Source organism: Lepus europaeus, chromosome 11 (assembly GCF_033115175.1).
Source record: "Lepus europaeus isolate LE1 chromosome 11, mLepTim1.pri, whole genome shotgun sequence".
Classification (NCBI taxonomy): domain Eukaryota; kingdom Metazoa; phylum Chordata; class Mammalia; order Lagomorpha; family Leporidae; genus Lepus; species Lepus europaeus.
The window spans coordinates 86,939,343-86,956,769 of NC_084837.1; the positions used below are offsets into that span (position 1 = coordinate 86,939,343).

At 56.2% G+C, this 17,427-nt stretch overlaps 1 protein-coding gene across 1 annotated transcript; it reads right to left on the minus strand.

Annotated features, from left to right (window-relative positions):
* Positions 1 to 824: 824 nt before the first annotated feature.
* CILP (cartilage intermediate layer protein) lies at positions 825 to 13,622 on the minus strand. The gene is made up of 8 exons (XM_062204802.1): positions 13,495 to 13,622; positions 11,244 to 11,336; positions 10,201 to 10,470; positions 8,141 to 8,320; positions 7,157 to 7,471; positions 5,916 to 6,024; positions 5,309 to 5,466; positions 825 to 3,260 (listed from the first exon to the last, which is right to left on the minus strand). The coding sequence occupies exons 1-8, from the start codon at positions 13,553 to 13,555 to the stop codon at positions 895 to 897; spliced, it is 3,552 nt and encodes a 1,183-aa protein (XP_062060786.1). The 5' UTR covers positions 13,556 to 13,622; the 3' UTR covers positions 825 to 894.
* Between the last annotated feature and the right edge of the window lie 3,805 nt (positions 13,623 to 17,427).

Below are 17,427 nucleotides of genomic sequence, written 5' to 3' on the forward strand. Positions count from 1 at the left end.
GAAAATATGATCCATGACCACAAACCTGACTGCTGGAGGGGGTGCCTCATCGCCCAGCCCTGTAGCTTAGGGGCCCAGGCCTCACACCACCTTGCGACTGCTGCCCAGAGTCCCCTCTGCTGCTCTGAGAAGCTGGCTCACTTCAGTGGCACAGAGACAGGACACTGACCTAGAATCAAAGTATACAGAATGTATATTTATTGGCATCTGCCCTAGGCTACACGGGACTCCTCAAAAGGACAAAAGCAACTATAAAGGAAAACATCCTAACTGCAATTGGCAGCCTGGTGCAACTGTGGCAGCTGGATGTTCTTTCTAGAACATTCTAGTTCTTTTTTTTAGGGGAACTATGGTTACCCTACACTCCATAGCTTGATTTTGAATACGCACTAGAGTTCCAAGTTCAGCAAAGAAATAAATACGTTGTTTACATTTCAAGTAGAAATACTGTGGTTTATTTCTTTATGGATGGACTGCAATAGAGGCCTTGCTTTTATCTTGTAGACCAAGGCCAGCTGATATGTTTCCTCCTGGTTATTTGGTCCTCAGCATCAGATTATCCTTATTGTGGAGCGAGACAAACCCATGCCAAAAGAAAAGGAAGAGCTTGTGTGCTCATGGCACTAAATGAAGAATGACCCAAGCTGCGGAGTTTTACCAGCAGCCAATACTTGTGTTCTTTTTAAAAACAAAATAAAATAAACAGCACGAAGGGTTTTATTTTGCTATTTTGGGACCAATCAGTATCCTAGGATGAGGACGGGAAGAAAAGGCATGAAGAAACAAACAAGCAAACTGCACCAAAACAGATGTGCTTAAATTAACCAAGTGACAGTTTGTGTCTCAATGTCAGAATGACTGTCACACGGGGCGGCGTGGGAAGCACCACAAAATCTAGTTGCTTGGAGGTTGTTGAACAGCCCCAGAGAACCTCGGGGAGGCTGGCCTCTCAGGCTGGCGCTGGCCACCCCTCCTTGCCCGCTGCTGCCTTCTTGGGGGCACCCTTCCTTGGCCAGTGCCTGCGGCAGGGGTCCGGGCCGGGGCGCTTTGGAGGTACTGGAAAGCACTCTGGCGGCCCACCTGCCTCTCCGCGCAGTTAAACGTGAGGGCTACTCCCACATTGCTCTTCATGATTCTGGAGGAGCCGTCAGACGTGCCATCAAAGCACCTGCCAAGGGCAATCTCCTTGGCCGTGCGGGGGTCCTGGTCGGTGACTGTGTAGATGCCGTAATTGTGGCCCAGGGGGTCCAAGGGCGCCAGCATGGTGTACTCGCTGGTGTCATTGTTGACTGCCAGGGGTAGGTGGTTGACCAGGTATTCATGCAGCATGGAGTTCACGCTGGCTCGCTGGCAGCTGCCCTGGGGGATGATTTTGACCAGTGTGCGGTCCACGCGGTCCTGGTCATAGAGCATCCCGCTGCACTTGAACTCCAGACAGGCAGATGAGACATTGGGCTGGTCCCTGTCCCGAGTGCTCTTCACATCCCGGATCCCATACAGCTTCCCCACCGTCCTCCTGTGGGTGCCCCCCATGTTGCGAGATCGCACATTCACCTCCACAGCCCCCACAATCTTCACCTTGATGTAGCAGGCCCTGAACTCCATAGGCTTGGGCCACCACGCCAGGTAGTCTTCAGTCCAGCTCATGGGGTCATCTTCATTGAAGGGGACTGTGTTGTAGTCATACCGATCCCCCTCGATCTGGTAGAACCGGAAGTGGGCTGCGCTGGGCGGTGCGTCCTCACAGGCCCGGAGGTTCTCAAAGGCATAGATAGGCCCATTGCTCTCCTCGGCTGAGTTGGGCCTTGGCTTGGCCATGCTGATCTGGAAGGCTGTCTTCTTAACCCGCGGGTCCTCATGGTCTGTCCGACGGTACTTGAGCTTATTGAGGTAGGGCTGAGGGACACCAATGGCGTTGGGATTGAATTTGGGGGAGGACTCTACAGCTTCCAGTTCCTCCCCAGCCAGACTCGCCAAGACATAGGCGGAGTAGGCATCGGGGGACTGGTCGTCACAGAAGGCGGGCACACAGGCCCCGTTGGGGCCCGTGATGACGCTGTCAAAGCGGCCCCAGGCTCTCGGGTTAGACGAGAAGCCAGCTCTGGGCTCCAGGTTGATCGCAGAGACCACGACTCCCTGGATTTGCTCACTGGGCAAGAACCTCTCGCTCCGGTAGGCCCTCACCTTGAGGAAGCACCTCCTGCTCTCGGGGACGTCCAGGTTGAACAGCCTCCTCTCCCGGATCTCCATGTTGCCCACCAGGAACGTCCTCTGCTCCCTCTTGTTCCTCCTCCGGCTCTCCAGCTTGAAATCCCCTTCCTCCTCCCACAGCCCCGTGTCCGGGTTGAGCGACCAGAGCTTCATGGCGGCCACGTGCTCCGGCATCTTGACCTGGGTCGAGTCGAGGTGCACCTTCACCTTGCCGGCATTCAGGGGCTCTGCCGTGGCCTCGTCTGTGAAGTCCAGAGAGAACATGCCGTAGGTCCGCAGGGGCAAGGTGTCGCCTTCATCATTGACGAAGTTCAGGTCGCTCTGGGCAGCTGTGGCCGTGGACACGTTGCGAGGATCCAGGAAGGTCACACTGGCCTTGACTTTCCCAGTGTAGGGCTCCCCGTTCTGCCGGAAGAAACTCTTGGGTGGGATCTCCAGTTCAGCCACGGGGTCTTCGCCATCCACCTCCCCCAGGGGGATGATGTTGGTCTCCAGGGCCTCCAGAGTGATGGGCTCTTTCCGTCGAAGCATCTTGATCTCATGGAACACCGCGCTCCCCTTCTTGTTGAAGGGCAGCACCTTGGTGGTGTTGACGAACTTCTGCAGCCTGTCCACGAACGTGAGCACCAGCCTCTCCGTGTCCTGGGGGACGTGGAGAGTGAAAGTGCCCTTGTAGCCGGTCATGCTCACGCGGCTGTTCCCCATGTACACGTGGCCAAAGCGCATGGGCTCCCCAGTGTCCGCAGCGCTGACTCGGCCCCGCACGATGCTGCGGGTCTCCGTGCAGCGCTGGCAGCTGCACTGCACAGCTACCTTGGTGGGCAGCGTGTACCCGCTGCACTGGATCTCCTTCTCCTCCATTTTGGAGATGCCGCAGCAGTTCTCGGCGTCCTGGCACCGGAGCCCATTGTCCTGCTGCCCTGCACAGGTCTTGACGGGGCAGCGGCCCACATCGTAGTAGAAGGAGTTGGTGGCATTCTGGAAGCAATCATGGGGCAGCCGGATCAGGTAGCTCTCGGGGACTGGGTTGCAAGGAGTCTCATCGGGTGCTGTGGAGGAAAGTGGTGTGTGCATTAGGATGTAAATTCATGGGGCCGGCACTGTGGCATAGTGGGTAAAGCTGCCACCTGCAACACCAGCATCCCATATGGGTGCTGGTTTGAGACCCGGCTGCTCCACTTCCAATCCAGTTCCCTGCTAATGCACCTGGAAATGTAGCAGAAGATGGCCCAGGCACTTGGATCCCTGCACCCACATGCAAGATCCAGACAAAACTCCTGACTCCTCACTTCAGCCTGGTCCAGACCCAGCCATTGTGGCCATCTGGGGAGTGAACCAGTGGATGGAAGATATATCTCTCTCTCTCTCTCTCTCTCTCTCTGTAACTCTGCCTTTCAAATAAATAAATAAATAAATAAATCTTAACCAACAAAAAAGATATACGTCTGTGTCCTCCTCAGAGGGTGTCTCCATGCTACCTCTCTGCTCTGTGGTTTTCAAAGGCCAGTGATATCCCTGACCAATTCTCACAAAACTGTGAAAGGGAGATGGAGCAGTTACTGCTAATCCCATTCTATGCGTACAGAAACCATATCAGTTGCTGGGAGCACTGGACTAGTGGTTCTCACTGACACAGTCTTGAAAATGTTTGGGGGTGTTTTAACCATCCAAATGAGGGGTGCTACTGGCACGCCGTGGGCAGGGGTCATGGCTGGTCTGTGTCCCGCAGTGCCTGGCGCTGTTCTGCCGGAAGAGCTCTCCTGCGTCTACACGACTTTCCCCAGTGCCAGCAGGCGTTTATGTGGGTGCAAAACCGGGTTCAGACGCTCAGAGTCTGGCACTGTTTACACGGCTTTAACCACACACTGATTTTTTTTTTTTTTTTTTTTTTTTTTAGAATGCAACCTCCCCGTGAATCAGATGAAGACTGTACTTTGTTTAGTTTGGAACAACACCCGTCAGCATTTGTGGCTGTCACACTCATGGTGACACCGGAAGTAAGTGCTAGGGTCTGGCCTCTCAGTTTGCCTTCTCCTGTCATCATGCCAAGGCATTTAGACACTGAGAGGCATACTACTTTTTATTAAAGTTACTGTCTTTTTATTTCTCCTTGATGTTATAGTTAGGGCCTGGTGCATGTAAATAGGGAAATTATAGCACCTAAGTTATTCCATAAACTGGGATTCAGAAGAGCACAGTGGTATTGCGAATCACTGTGACACATGGAGCCTCTCTGTGATGGGTTGAGAACCACGGCTGGAGCTCCACTCTCCCCTGCCAGCGCCTGGAATGCCCTGTGTCCTGTCTGTCCCGAGCTCTGTTGCTCTGAAATATCCCAGGATCCCTCCAATAAATCCCACCTCCCTCTGCCTTTTGTTTTGTTTTGTTTAGGCCAGTCACCAAGATCTCCTCCTCCCGCCTCACTGTCCAAGGACGAGTTCCTGATAGGTCCTTGGCCTCCAGTCTCCCCCTCTCTGACTCTTAAAGCCAACTTCAAGCAGGTCTCATAAAGCTCCCTTGGTTCCCCACTTCTGTTCCTTTGCACCCCCCCCACCACCACCACTGGGACACCCTCACCTGCACAAACACTGTCCCTGCCCATTCTTTCAGACCAGGAGCGCACAGCCTCAACTGCAAATTTGAATCTCCTGGGCGCTTTGAAACCAGGAGGGCTCAGGCCACACCCCAGGCCGACTAAATCAGGCGCTCCGGGAGGTAAGCGGAGGCATCGGTATTTTTTAAAAAACTCAACAGATGGTGCCAAAGGCAGCCCCGGCTGAGAACCATGAGTGGAGCCCCAGCTGATAAGGTGCTCCTTCAAGCAGCCATGCCCCGCCCCTCCCATCTGGCCGGCACCTTTCTCCCACGTACTAAAGTCTGTGGCCCCCATCTCCTGTTTCAGTTGCACTTTCCATCTTGTCCGGTATTTATATTACTTCACCCATCCTCAGATGGGGACTCTGTGATGGCAAGACTCACGTCCATGCCACCTCCCTGTCCCAGCGGTCAGGGGCACTGTGCACAGCAGAGACAGCTATGTTCACCGGGCTGTGAGCCCTGCTGCAGAGTTAGGGCCCCCAGGGATCCAGACACTTACCTATGACCATCAGCTGGGCCACCTGGGACTTCACGGCCCCAGCATCACTCTGGGCCTTGCAAAAGTACTCCCCGGCCTGCTCCTGCCTTAGGTTCCTCAGCACCAGCTTGCTCTCGTGCTTGTAGAGGGAGGGGTGCAGCAAGGTGTTGTTGTGGTACCTGCAAGGGATGGAGAGGCGGGGCCTGAGCGGGCAGTGGGGTGCGGGTATCCCCGAGGACAGTGCCAGGAGCAAGCATCCAGGGAGACAGGTGGCTTGACAGGATGGGTTCCTACAGATGACACCACCTCAGCTCACCCAAGAGACTCAGCTGCACTGGTTGGCTTGGAGCATCAAGTTCTAGGTCCCAGCCCCAGCCCCAGTGCTTAAATGCCTGTAGATTCTTGGACAAATCACTTTACCCCCCAGCGACGCTCTGGGGGATGCCTGCTTTAAGGGTACAACTCCAGGGCTTACTGACCCATCTGGACAGCCCCCACCCTGTCGGCTCCCACTTGTAGGTGCCAACCAGGCTTTGGATGGTGTCTTGCTTGTAGCTTTCTGCTATTGACTATTATTGCTATTAATAAGTCCAGATGGTCTCTAAGAGGGGGAGCCAGCAGCACGTACCAGAGATACTTATCTGGACTGGGCTTCCCCGTGGCCTTACAGCACAGGGACACGCTCTGGCCGGCTCTCCGTGCTTTCGTCTGGGGGCTCGTCAGCATGTACGGGGTCTCTGGAGCAGAAGAGGAGACAGAGTGTTCTGTGGGGCATGTTCTACAGAGCCTTGCTCCCTCGGGTCTGTGATGGTGCTCCTGTTGCATGGCTGCCCCCACCCCATCCACCGCCAGCCCACTTCTCAAGGTCCTAACACCTAAGGGAGCTGGTCTGGAGTGCAGGCCACCCCCTCCTCATCCTCAGCCTGGGACCTTGCTCCCGTGGGCCCCCAAACGGCATCTGGGTGGGAACCAAGGGGACCTTGAACCTGCCGAGGCTCCCAAGCACCCCCCCGGGACAGGACTGGCTGTTTTGAGTAGTGACATGTTCATGTTCTGCTGCCAACAACAGCATTTTCCGGCCATTTTGCACTCCCCAGGCCTCTCTCTCTACCACCTACAAACCTCGCTCTGAGGTGGTCAAGGAAGACCTTGCACATTTGAGGGAAGCAAACCATGCCGATATCTGATTGGACAAAAACTTAAACAGAGTACATAGAGCAAGTGCAAAGGGCCTGGAGCAGGAGTTTGTGTGTTTGAGGGGCAGATGGCTGGAGAAGAGTAACTCAGTGTGGAGAGGGTAACAGAGGAGATCAGAGAACAGAGAAGTAAATGTGGGGTGTGAGTGTGTGTGAGTGTGTGTGTGTGTGTATGAGTGTGAGTATGTGTGAGTGTGTGAGTATGTGTGAGTATGTGTGTGTGAGTATGTGTGAGTGTGAGTGTGTGTGAGTGTGTGAGAGTGTGTGAGTGTGTATGAGTGTGTGTGTGAGAGTGTGACTGTATGAGTATGTGTGAATGTGTGAGTGTGTGTGTGTGAGAGTGTGTGTGAGTGTGTGAGTGTGAGAGTGTGTGAGAGTGTGTGAGTGTGTATGAGTGTGTGTGTGAGAGTGTGACTGTATGAGTATGTGTGAATGTGTGAGAGTGTGTGAGTGTGTGTGTGAGAGTGTGACTGTGTGAGTGTGTGAGAGTGTGTGAGTGTGTGTGTGGGTGTGTGGGTGTGAGTGTGTGTGTGTGTGATACAGAGCCCTGCAGACCCTGGTAAGGACTTGAGTTTTACTCTGAGAAAGGCGGGACCCTAACTCTCAGCACCGTGCCCCCTTTGTCTGAAAGTCTGGCCCTCCTCACCAGCCCTACCCCAGGGAACAGGGTTACCTGCCCTCCTGAACTCTGCATTGATGGTGGCCACGTTCAGTCTAGTCTTGGGCATTGTGAGCACAATGGGAGCAAACTTGGTCTTCATAATCTTCAGGATGCTTGTACCGTCGGGGCACAAGCCTGGGACACGGAACCTCCCATTGCTGTCTGTCTGAGTCAGCAACTTGGGCGTCTTGCTCAGCAGGTAGACAGCGGCCCCTGCGGCCGGGGCACCGCCAGGGAGGGTGACGGCGCCGTGAAGCATGAAGTCCTGGCACATGCAGGCATCGCAGTCAGCATTCGCTTTCCCCATGGGGCAGGTCAGGTCGCACACTGTGGGACAAGGGGCCACATCAGCAGGACTTGCGGGGGTCCAAGCTCTTCTGTGGCCACGGGCCAGGCTGCAGGCTCACGTGTACCCACACACACGCACCTTGGGCCTTTGTTGCTCTTCCTTGTCAGCCTGCATCACTGACTCTTATTCATCCTTCAACACTTAGCCCAGGACGCCTCCTCTGGAAAGCTCTCCTGGAGGGGCCCACATTGTGGCACAGCAGGTTAAGCCACCGCTGTGACAATGGCTCTGCTTCTGATCCAGCTCTCTGCTAATGGTCTGGGAAGGCTGCAGAGGATGGCCCAAGTGCTTGGGTCCTTGCTCCCCGCATGGGAGACCTGGGTGGAGTTCCTGGCTCCTGGCTCCTGGCTTTGGCCTGGCCTAGCCCTAGCCTTTGTAGCCAGTTGGGGGATAAACCACAAATGGAAGATTCTCTTTCTCTCTCTCTCTCTCCCCAAATAAATAAATCTTTTTTAAAAAAAAAAGTTAAAAAAAAAAAAAGCTCTGACAACTGACCCGCCCCATGTTCCTACATTATCCCCTTTAAGCCCTATCAGAGCATGTAGTAGATGTTCAGTTAGTACTCGGTGAGTGGACGATGGAACCCATCCCTGACAGACCGGCTTCGCTCACCACACTCTGCCCCATGTCAAGAAGGAGGGTGGTACCTGTGCAGGCCTGGCTCTCACAGAGCCGGCCCTCCTCAGTGGCCTCAGTGCACAGTGCCATCGTCTCTGCCAAGCAGGTGCGTGTGCGGGTCTGGACGCCGGTGTGACCACAAGCAGCTGAACACTTGCTCCAGCGAGACCACGGGCTCCAGAGGCGCTCGGAGTCCTGGCGCAGGGACCCTGCAATGTGGGATCAACAGGTGATCTGACTTCCCTCCCAAGAAGACCCTGTCTGGAAACCTGACCCTGAAGCTCTTTCTATTCTGGTTATACCATAGACGTCATTGATATTTGTATTTATGGCGACGATTTTCCCAACTGACAGGAGTCACAATTCTACAGGAAGTCGTGCCTTTGACGTCACTAAGGCGTATAAGGACTAGTGGTGATGCAGAGTGAGGCTTGTTGGCCAAGCCCCCCAGACTTTGGCATGCGGCCCTGGGATGTGCAGGGGCCCCCACCTTCCTTCTCCACCAGTGTGGGAACAGCGACATGCTCCTGCGAAAGAGCTCCCTGGGAAGTCAGGGCCTGGGACCTGCAGGCACTTGGACGTTCTGCCCCTTCTGCCCACCTCCTCACCTCGACTCTGCAGCCCCAGACCTCACCCAGGAGACCAGCCTGGAGTCCCCGCGCCTACAGACACAGGCTGTGAGGACTGGCAGGACCCCAGAAGGGAGCGTGCTCATCCAAGAAGCAAGCACCCCTGCCCCCGCCGTATGTGAGTGGCGGGGTGAAGGATGGGAAGGACATGACCTCTGCGAGCACAGACCCAAATCCCAGCTCTGCAATCTCAGTTTGCACTCACAGAAGCTTCTTAGCCTCTCTGAGCTTCCTTGAACTTGCTGTCAAGGCAGAGATTCCTGCGGCTGGCATGGTGGTGCAGAGCGGTAAGCTGCCACCTGCAGTGCCAGCATCCTATACAGGTGCAGGTTCCAGTCCCAGCTGCTCCACTTCCCATCCAGCTCCCAGCTAATGCACCTGGGAAAGCAGCGGAGGATGGCCCAAGTGCTTGGGCTCCTGCACCCATGTGGAAACATGGATGAAACTCCTGGCTCCTGGCTTCAGTCTGGCCAAGCCCAGCCATTGTGGCCATTTGAGGAGTGAACCAGAGAATGGAAGATATCTCTCTTTCTCTTTCTCTAACTCTGCTTTTCAAATAAAATAAATACATCTTTAAAATAAAAGATTGAGGTTCCTGAGAGGCCCATTGTAAAGGCTGAAAATATGGATAATTCACCCAGCATCTGTCACATCAGAACAGTATAGAGGGGCCAGTGCTGTGGCGTAGTAGGTTAAGCTTCTGCCTGTGGTGCCAGCATCCCATATGGGCACCAGTTCGAGACCCAGCTGCTCTACTTCCGATTCAGCTCCTTGCTAATGTGCCTGGGAAAGCAGTAGAAGATGGCTCAAATCCTTGGGCCCCTGCACCCACATGGGAGACCCAGAAGAAGCTCCTGGCTCCTGGCTTCGGAATGGCTCAGCTCCGGCCGTTGTGGTTATCTGGGGAATGAACCAGCAGATGAAAGACCTCTCTCTGTCTCTCCCTCACTCTTTCTGTAACTCTGTCTCTCAAATAAATAAATAAATAAATCTTAAAAAAAAAAAAAAGAAAGAAAGAAAACTAGTATGGAAGCTTACCACTCAGTAAACATTTGCCTGGACTAAGTGCTCTGCATTCATTATCTCATTCCGTCCTCATAACAACCCCTATAGAGACGTGTCGTTGCCTGTTTGACACATGAGAAACCTGAGATGAGAGAACTTCAGAAAGTTCCTGTACTGCGGAATGCAGTTCACGTGGTCGGCTTGGGATTCAGTCCTGAGCAGGCCAGATGCAGAGCCTAGGGTCTCCCCCACCAGGCCACTCGACCTCAATACGATGGGGTGCCTGCAGGGCACCCAGAACCACGGAACTCTACCGGGAAGCGTATGGCGTTAACAGCACCACTTGACTATTGGTAGGCGCTCACTGTCCAGAGCTCCTGTTGCCAGAGGCAGGTTATGGCCTCTCCCCATGCCACAGGTGGTGGGAAGGAAGGGCTGGGCCCATTCAGGCTCACCTGGTGGGCAGAGGAAGCGCACGGTGTAATTGGAGCAGTTCTGGCCAGGCCGCTGCTCCCTGTTGAGGCACCAGAAGCCCTCATGAGGGCTGCCATGGACCACCTGGCCATTGCTGCCCGCGGGCATCCAGTTGGTGGTCCGAGCCTCCAGCCGCAGCGGACGGGCGCACACACGATCACCATAGTAGAAGCGAATGGCGTCCAGCCGCTCGTAGTCACCCAGCCCGCCTGGGTGGTCGATGTTGAACCACGTTGTCCACTCGCCAGGACCTGAGAGACACAGCCAGCTTGTGGGAGCCACGCCCTAGAGCCCCAGGTGAGCTCCAGTCCTTTCCTGCTCTGCCCGCCCAGGGCGTCACCCCTGGGACCTCTCAGCACCCCAGGCCGCCTCAGCCCCTGTCTCAGGTTTCTCCTTGGCCTCTCTCCTCCCCTACTGTCAAGTTCTCATCAGCCTGGTTGGACCCATCAGTAACTCCCTGCCTCATCTGATCTCTATACCTCAAGGGTACCCCTGACCCTGCTCCACCGGCCCTGGTGTGACAGTCAGGGTGAGCTTTCTCCAGCTAGGCTGTGCCCTGGCCCCAGCACCATTCCTGGAACGCACATGGTTCTGAGCTGTCCTATATGCTTGGGCAGGCATGTCCACTAAATGCCCTGGAAAAGCGGGTTTCCCAGCCAAGCACTTGGCACAGCAGATAAGACTCCATTTGCAATGCCCACCTCCCGTATCAGAGTGCCTGGGCTCGAGTCCGGGCTCCACTTCCACTCCAGCTTCCTGTACTTCCTGTACAAGCTGTGATGGCTCAAGTGATGGGTCCCAATTTGAGCTTCAGGCTCCCAGCTTCAGCCCGGCCCAGCCTCAGCTATTGGGGGCATTTGGGGAATGAACCAGTGGATGAGACACCTGTCTCTCAAATATGTAAAATTTAAAAAAAATATATTTTTTTTGAAGTGGGTTCCCATGAAACCCTGACCTCGTGTCCTGACTCAGAAAAGACCCCACCGCCCACTCCCGTGCCCTCCCCACCCCCACCCCCACTCACTCTCTGATGGGTCAGCAGGCTTGGCCAAGATGCTGGGGGTCCTCTTCCCAGGCTGGACTCTTCTCACGGACTGGGTAAGCATCGGCCGCCTCCCTGAGGGCAGAGGGAGAAGAGGCTGAAGGATGGGCCAGGGTGAGGATGGAAAGTTACGGGGGCCTCACCAGGCAGGGAAGCAGCGTGCTGCAGTAGAGGGGGTGTGAGCCCCAGACAGGAGTTCAAGTCCCTGCTCTGCCACCTCCTGCTGGGCAGCCTCAGAAAAGCTTGACTCTTCAGAGCCCACTTCCTCCTAAAGTGGTCAGTGCACCAGAGGGCCCTGCAGCTGTACTCAGAGATGGTCGGATGTAAAGGACAGGCTCAGAGAACGGAAATCCCTTCCACTCTTGTGCAGAAAAGGAGCCCAGATGGCCGGCGCCGCGGCTCACTAGGCTAATCATCCGCCTGCAGTGCCGGCACACCGGGTTCTAGTCCCGGTCGGGGCGCCCGATTCTGTCCCAGTTGCCCCTCTTCCAGTCCAGCTCTCTGCTATGGCCTGGGAGTGCAGTGGAGGATGGCCCAGGTGCTTGGGCCCTGCACGTGCATGGGAGACCAGGAGAAGCACCTGGCTCCTGGCTTCGGATTGGCACAGCGCCGGCCGTAGCAGCCATTTAGGGTGAACCAACGGAAAAAAGGAAGACCTTTCTCTCTCACTAAGTCTCCCTGTCAAAAAAAAAATCAAAATAAATAAATAAATAAAAAGAAAAGAAAAGGAGCCCAGAAGACGCTGCTGAGCCACCCATGGGCTGCGGCTCCCACTTCAGTGTCTGGAACTCTGGAGCTTCAGTTCCTCCTCTGTAACATGGAGGTGTTGGTTCCCGTCTCACGGGGAGTGACGTGAGGGCTCCATGAGATCGAAGGAAAACCTGGCTGCAGCGTTGAGAACAGGGGCTTCAGAAGCTCTGCCGCTCCCTAACCTGCGACCTGGGGCAAGCCGCTTGACCCAGCTGACCCCAGCTGACCCCATGTTCTCCCACCGTAACATGAGGATACTAAGACCCCTGCCTTGGAGGACTGAGGGGCTTGCCTAAGCTCACTCACAAAGTCCACTCAGGGCAATGCCTTGCACAATACGGCTCCTTTCAACCAGCCTTGGCACAGAGCAGCAAAGTTTGGGTTTCATGACTCCACCCTCACGTCAAGGACTCGGGTGGCCCCACTGAGGCGGTCTCCGCAATTTGGGGCTGCCTGGGCGTGGGTACAAGGTCCTCAGGCTAAAGGAAGTCTCTGTCCTACCCCATCGGAAGCTGGGTTGGGGGTTGCAGAATGGGAAGGAGAAGGGGAAAGCAGAGAGCTGCAAAAGCTTGGGAGAGATTAACTCTCGTGGGAGGGGCCAATTCAGAATTCTCTGTGCTGCTTTAATTGGGGTGATGAGAGTGCTTTTAATTAACCTAATCTGATTTTCCCTCCCATGGCTTCATGTTAATCATCTCCACAAACAGCAGCTGTGGGATGAAAGCACAAGGCAGGAGGGAGCTGCTGAGAGCCTTTGTGGTCACAAAGCCTGCGGGGCATGCCGCTTTAGAAGTAGGTTCTGAGCCTTTTTTGCTCTGAGTAGGTGGTTAGAAATCAGGAGTTGAAAAGGAGGAGGGAGAGAGTATGTGGTTAGAAATCAGGAGTTGAAAAGGAGGAGGGAGAGGGTGTACAAGGTAGCGCTGAGAGCGCCGCTGCCTCCAGGGGTCAGCAGGTCCACTGGGCAGTCTCTCTACCTGTCCCTCCCAGAGCTCAGGGTCACCAGACAGTGGGATCAGAGGGCAAGGAAGCCTGCAGGAGGGTGGGGTGCGGACATCTGTGAAAGTCGGCTGGGTGGGCTGAATGATGTGGAGCTTTAGGCCAGAAGAATTTTCTAGAAACCAAAACCAGACCAAACCCCACGCCTGCTTCAGAGAGCTCAGCGATCCCCTGTTACTCCCTTTGGCTCCAGCTGCCAGGAAGCTCAGCGCTAAATTTAATGCTCGGGGCGTCACCCTCTTATTTGTTTGCTCCCCCTGCTCACCACTCTGGCCTTTCAAAACCGTCTTCTGCCGTGAGTTTTAATATTGGGAACTATCTCACTCTTTGTAGGGGACATAAATTATGAATAAATCCACCCCTACAACGGGCTCAGTTCTTAGGGCCATTGCTGTGTCTTAAGTGAATGCATGGTTGGGTCAAGGTCAGATACGACTTCCCTACCGCGAACAAGCGATTTAGGAGCTGGCAGATACTTAGCCAATACCCAACACGGAAGCAACTTCCAGGACCAGGAAGGAGAACACCCAGGCCTTGGTCCCCGCCATCCTTTGCCCAGGCCCCACGGGAATGGGGCAGGAGACAGGGAGGGTGCGTCACGGAGTCGGCTCTGCTCTGAAATATGGCCTCCTGGGAAGGTTCTCAGAGCCAGTGACCTGCAAAGAAACAAAGCTTCAGGCTCCGCATCTCTGAGTCACTTCTTACGGCTCAAGCAGAAACACATCTTGACCTGTCGAGGAAAGATCGACAGGATGGACAGATGGACAGTAGGAGCGACGTCGGCCCGAGTTGTGGAAATGGGCAGCTGTGGAGGGGCCGAGACTCAGACTGTGGCTTTAAGTGAGGCAGACCCTGGTTCCCGTCCTGAGTCCAGGCTCCAGGGCTCCATAGCGACACGGGCACACAGGAGAGCGGAGGTGAGGCGCAGCCGGCTTCTGAGGGGTTTCCTGAGCGCTTCCCAGACCTGGGCTTGCTGGGGGCATTTGTTCTGCTACCCTAAGTGAGGGGGTCACACTCCTGCACAGGGGGCTACATGTTGAGGACATACAGCCCTGGCTCCTGCCCCATGACCCCTCCTAGGGTGGGCAGGCTGGAGGACGCACTGGCTCAGACACCACACCTCCATGAACACATTCCCAGATGTGCACGGCCGCAGCTGGAACGCATCTCTGAGCTGCTTGTCCAGGGCCTGGCGCCAGCCAAGGGAGACAGAGTGGGGGTGCATTGTGAGGAGCCAGGGTGCCCCAATAACTGTGAGAACAGCTGAGGGGGCTGCAGGAGTCGGGGGAGGAAGACAGGTTTGGCAATAAGGGCGAGGCCGAGGGGCATGCGTGGCCCAGACCCCAGCTCTGCAGGACAAGCTGCAGCGCGCTGGCTAGCCCAGAGTCGGAGCAGTTCCTGGAAATTCACAAGCGGCTTCCTTCAGCCTCAAAATTCTGGGGTAGGAAAGGGAAGATTCCTCCTTTCCGGAAGAGGGACCCGAAAGCACTTGAACGTCCCAGGGGAAGAACAAAGCGATACCACAGGGCACACCTCCTAGCTCGAAAACCGCTACCCCTACCCGCACCCCCAGCCACCACCTGTTTCTCAGACAAGGGAACGGGTCCCAAGGGCTCCAGCACCTGCAGGTCTTACCTGAGCTGCCGGGCCCTGAGCCGGGAACCTGCAGCGCTCAGCCTGAGCAGGCTCCAGGGCTGTCGGAGAGGCCGGGGTGGCCGGAGGCCCCTTGTGGAAAAGCCATTTCCCGTCTGGCAGCCCATGGAGGTTGCTCAGCTCCCCCCCCCCCCCCCCCCACTGTTTCCTCTGCATTTGCCATGACAGTCAGGTCTACTGGCCCACACTCCTCAGAGCTCTGGGATAAAGCAGCCCGGCCGGCCGCAGGACAAAGCAGGGTGCCCACAGGTAGAAAGACCCTCAGTGGGACACCTAGGGGAGTGGGGTGCGCCTGACCTCACCAGGGGGAAGGAGAGGACTTAGGGCCAATGGAGCAAGAGGAAGAACCTCAAAGCAGAGAGGGGCGATTTCTCTGCGGGAGACGAGGGTTCAGCCAGCAGAGAGAGGATGGGGTGTTTGGGGGATGGCAGGGGCAGCGGAACTGGGCAGCGGGGTGCAGGGCTGGGCTGGGAGGAATGGCAGTGCCGCTCACCGGGTCTGGAGCAGGACTTCTCAGCTGGGGGTCCGAGTCTTCGCCTCCGCAGCCGTCCAGCCGCTGCCCTTATATAGCACAGCTGGTGGCTCGGGCTGTGTGGCAGCCAGCCACAGGGAGCAGCAGCGAAACCAGATCTGAGCCTGAGCCTCGCCTCGCCTCCCCTCCCCATGGCCCCTGCAGCTCACAGAGGCCAGGATTTCACATCCAGGGCCTTAGGAGGAAATGGTGCACAGGCTGTGATGGGCCAGGTGGGCTGCTGCCGGGGGCCCCCTGCGGGCCTGAGCTGGGAGATGGGGGCTGTCGGGAGGTGCAGTGGGCACTGGCGAGGGGCCGAGGGGCTGCATTCCACATCTGGGCAGCATTTCAGGGCTCTGCACTAAGCTTTGCTTGCAGATCCCCCAGATTCCCTTGCCCTGGGACGTGGCTAGTCTTAGCACAGACCCCAAACTCTCAGGCACGCGGGCCACCTTGGTCTCTCAGCTGGGTAGGTCCAGTCCTTGCAGGGCAAACCGCTCAGCTTCTCTGCTCTCGGAGGCAGCAGCCAGGGGACCTCTGCAGGGGTGAGGAACAGAGGAACGGTGGGGGCACGGGATGTCCCTTGGTGGGAGGGGTTCTTCCTTGTCCCTCCTCACTTCCATCCGGGTGCCTGCCTGTACCCACAGGGACCCCAGAGCCCCGCATGTGGACTCCCCTGACCTGCCAGATATTCCTATATGAGGCGTCTTCAAAAAAGACTCATGGCCAACGTGCATACTGAAAAACCTTTACATGGATTTCAAAACTGTTTTGCACCAAAATAAACTTAACTTTGAATCCACACTCCGTGAGCTATCTGAAGCCCCTTGCAATGTGCCTGTGTGTGTGCTGTGTATGTGTCTGGCCTCCTGGCTGGGCGCCTCCCAGCGCGTGACCAGCCAGCCTAACCCACAGGTGGCGGAAGCAGCTGCCTGTGCTTTGGGGCTCCATCTGCCCTGCTCCCCGGCCTGGAAAACTGTTGACACGCCGACTCCTGGACACCTCCCCCCCACACACACACCTAGAGTTTCTAATTCAGTGAGGCCTGAGACTTTGCATGTGGCATTGGTGCCTGGACCACGTTCTGTGAGTTACTGGGCACAACCATAGAGCCCCGGCTGGAAGCAGAAGATGAGGGAGGAGGGTATTAGGGACCACGGAAGGAGCTGTTCGGGTCCTGCTTCATGTCCGGGGGACATCCTGCCTGGGCCGAACTTCCTGCCTCATGGGCAGCACCTGGAGGTGGAGGCCTGGCCCCGTGCAGGTCCACACCAGGTGAGCTCATTCTTTCCACACACCCTCACGGAGCTCTTACTTGGAGCAAGCTCTTGGAGTGGACACTAGGAAGCCACAAGAAGGGAGAAGCGCCTGTGCCCTCAGTGAAAGAGCCACACACGGAAATGACCGGACAGTGCAGAGCCCCATGCCTGAGAGCTCGGATGGGCGTGTGCGTGGGCGTGGGCGTGCGTGTGCGCACCTGTCAGCGCCTGTCCGCGCCTTCCTCCACGGCCAGCATGCGCCTACGTGGAGTTTCTGTCTCTGTGAGGGGGTGAGCAGGGGGTTAGGAGTCAGTTTGCTCTGAGCACTGCCCTAGGCAGGGGTGGGGTGGAGACTGGGGGCGGAGAAAGGGTGTTGGTCAGCAATGGCCCCTGAGCACACAGAGCCAACAGCTCTGTTTGTTTTCCCTTCCAGCCCTCAGCCTTTGGCCCATGGCCCCTGGAACCTGGCCCCAGTCTTGTCCAACCTGTCAGAGCAGAGCCACAAAGCTGGTTGTGACAGCAGATGTCTGAAGTGAGTGAAGCCCACAGGAACGCTGCTGGTCTGGGGAACAGACGGACGGACGGCGGGTGAGACAGGACAGCCAAGTCAAAGGACAGGCGGAAAACAGGGAGTCAGAGGCCTCGTCCTGGCTCTGCTGCAGATTCCGATGTATGAGCTTGTACTGGCAACAATCCAAGTAACCCCGGAACCCCGGGCCTCAGTGAACCCACCTGTGCGATGCAGCAGGTTAAGCCACTGCCTGTGATGCCGGCCTCCCATATGGCCGCTGGTTGTCCATTTCCAATCCAGCTCCCTGGGGAAAAAATGTACCTGGGGGAACAGCAGAAGGTGGCCCAAGTAATAGGGCCCCTGATACCCACATGGGAGACCTGGATGGAGTTCCAAGTTCTCGGCTTTGGCTTGGCCCAGCCCTGGTTTTTGTGGTCATTTGGGGAGTATACCAGCAAATAGAAGATCTCTCTCTGTCTCTGTCTG

Coding starts and splice junctions, on each gene's coding strand:
- CILP (XM_062204802.1), bottom strand. CDS start 13,555: ATGGCGGGGACCAAGGCCTGGGTGTTCTCCTTCCTGGTCCTGGAAGTT. Junction 10,471..11,243: donor GCCTGCTGACCCATCAGAGA/GTGAGTGGGGGT, acceptor TGTGTCTCTCAG/GTCCTGGCGAGTGGACAACG. Junction 3,261..5,308: donor GGCCCAGCTGATGGTCATAG/GTAAGTGTCTGG, acceptor TTTCCTCCACAG/CACCCGATGAGACTCCTTGC.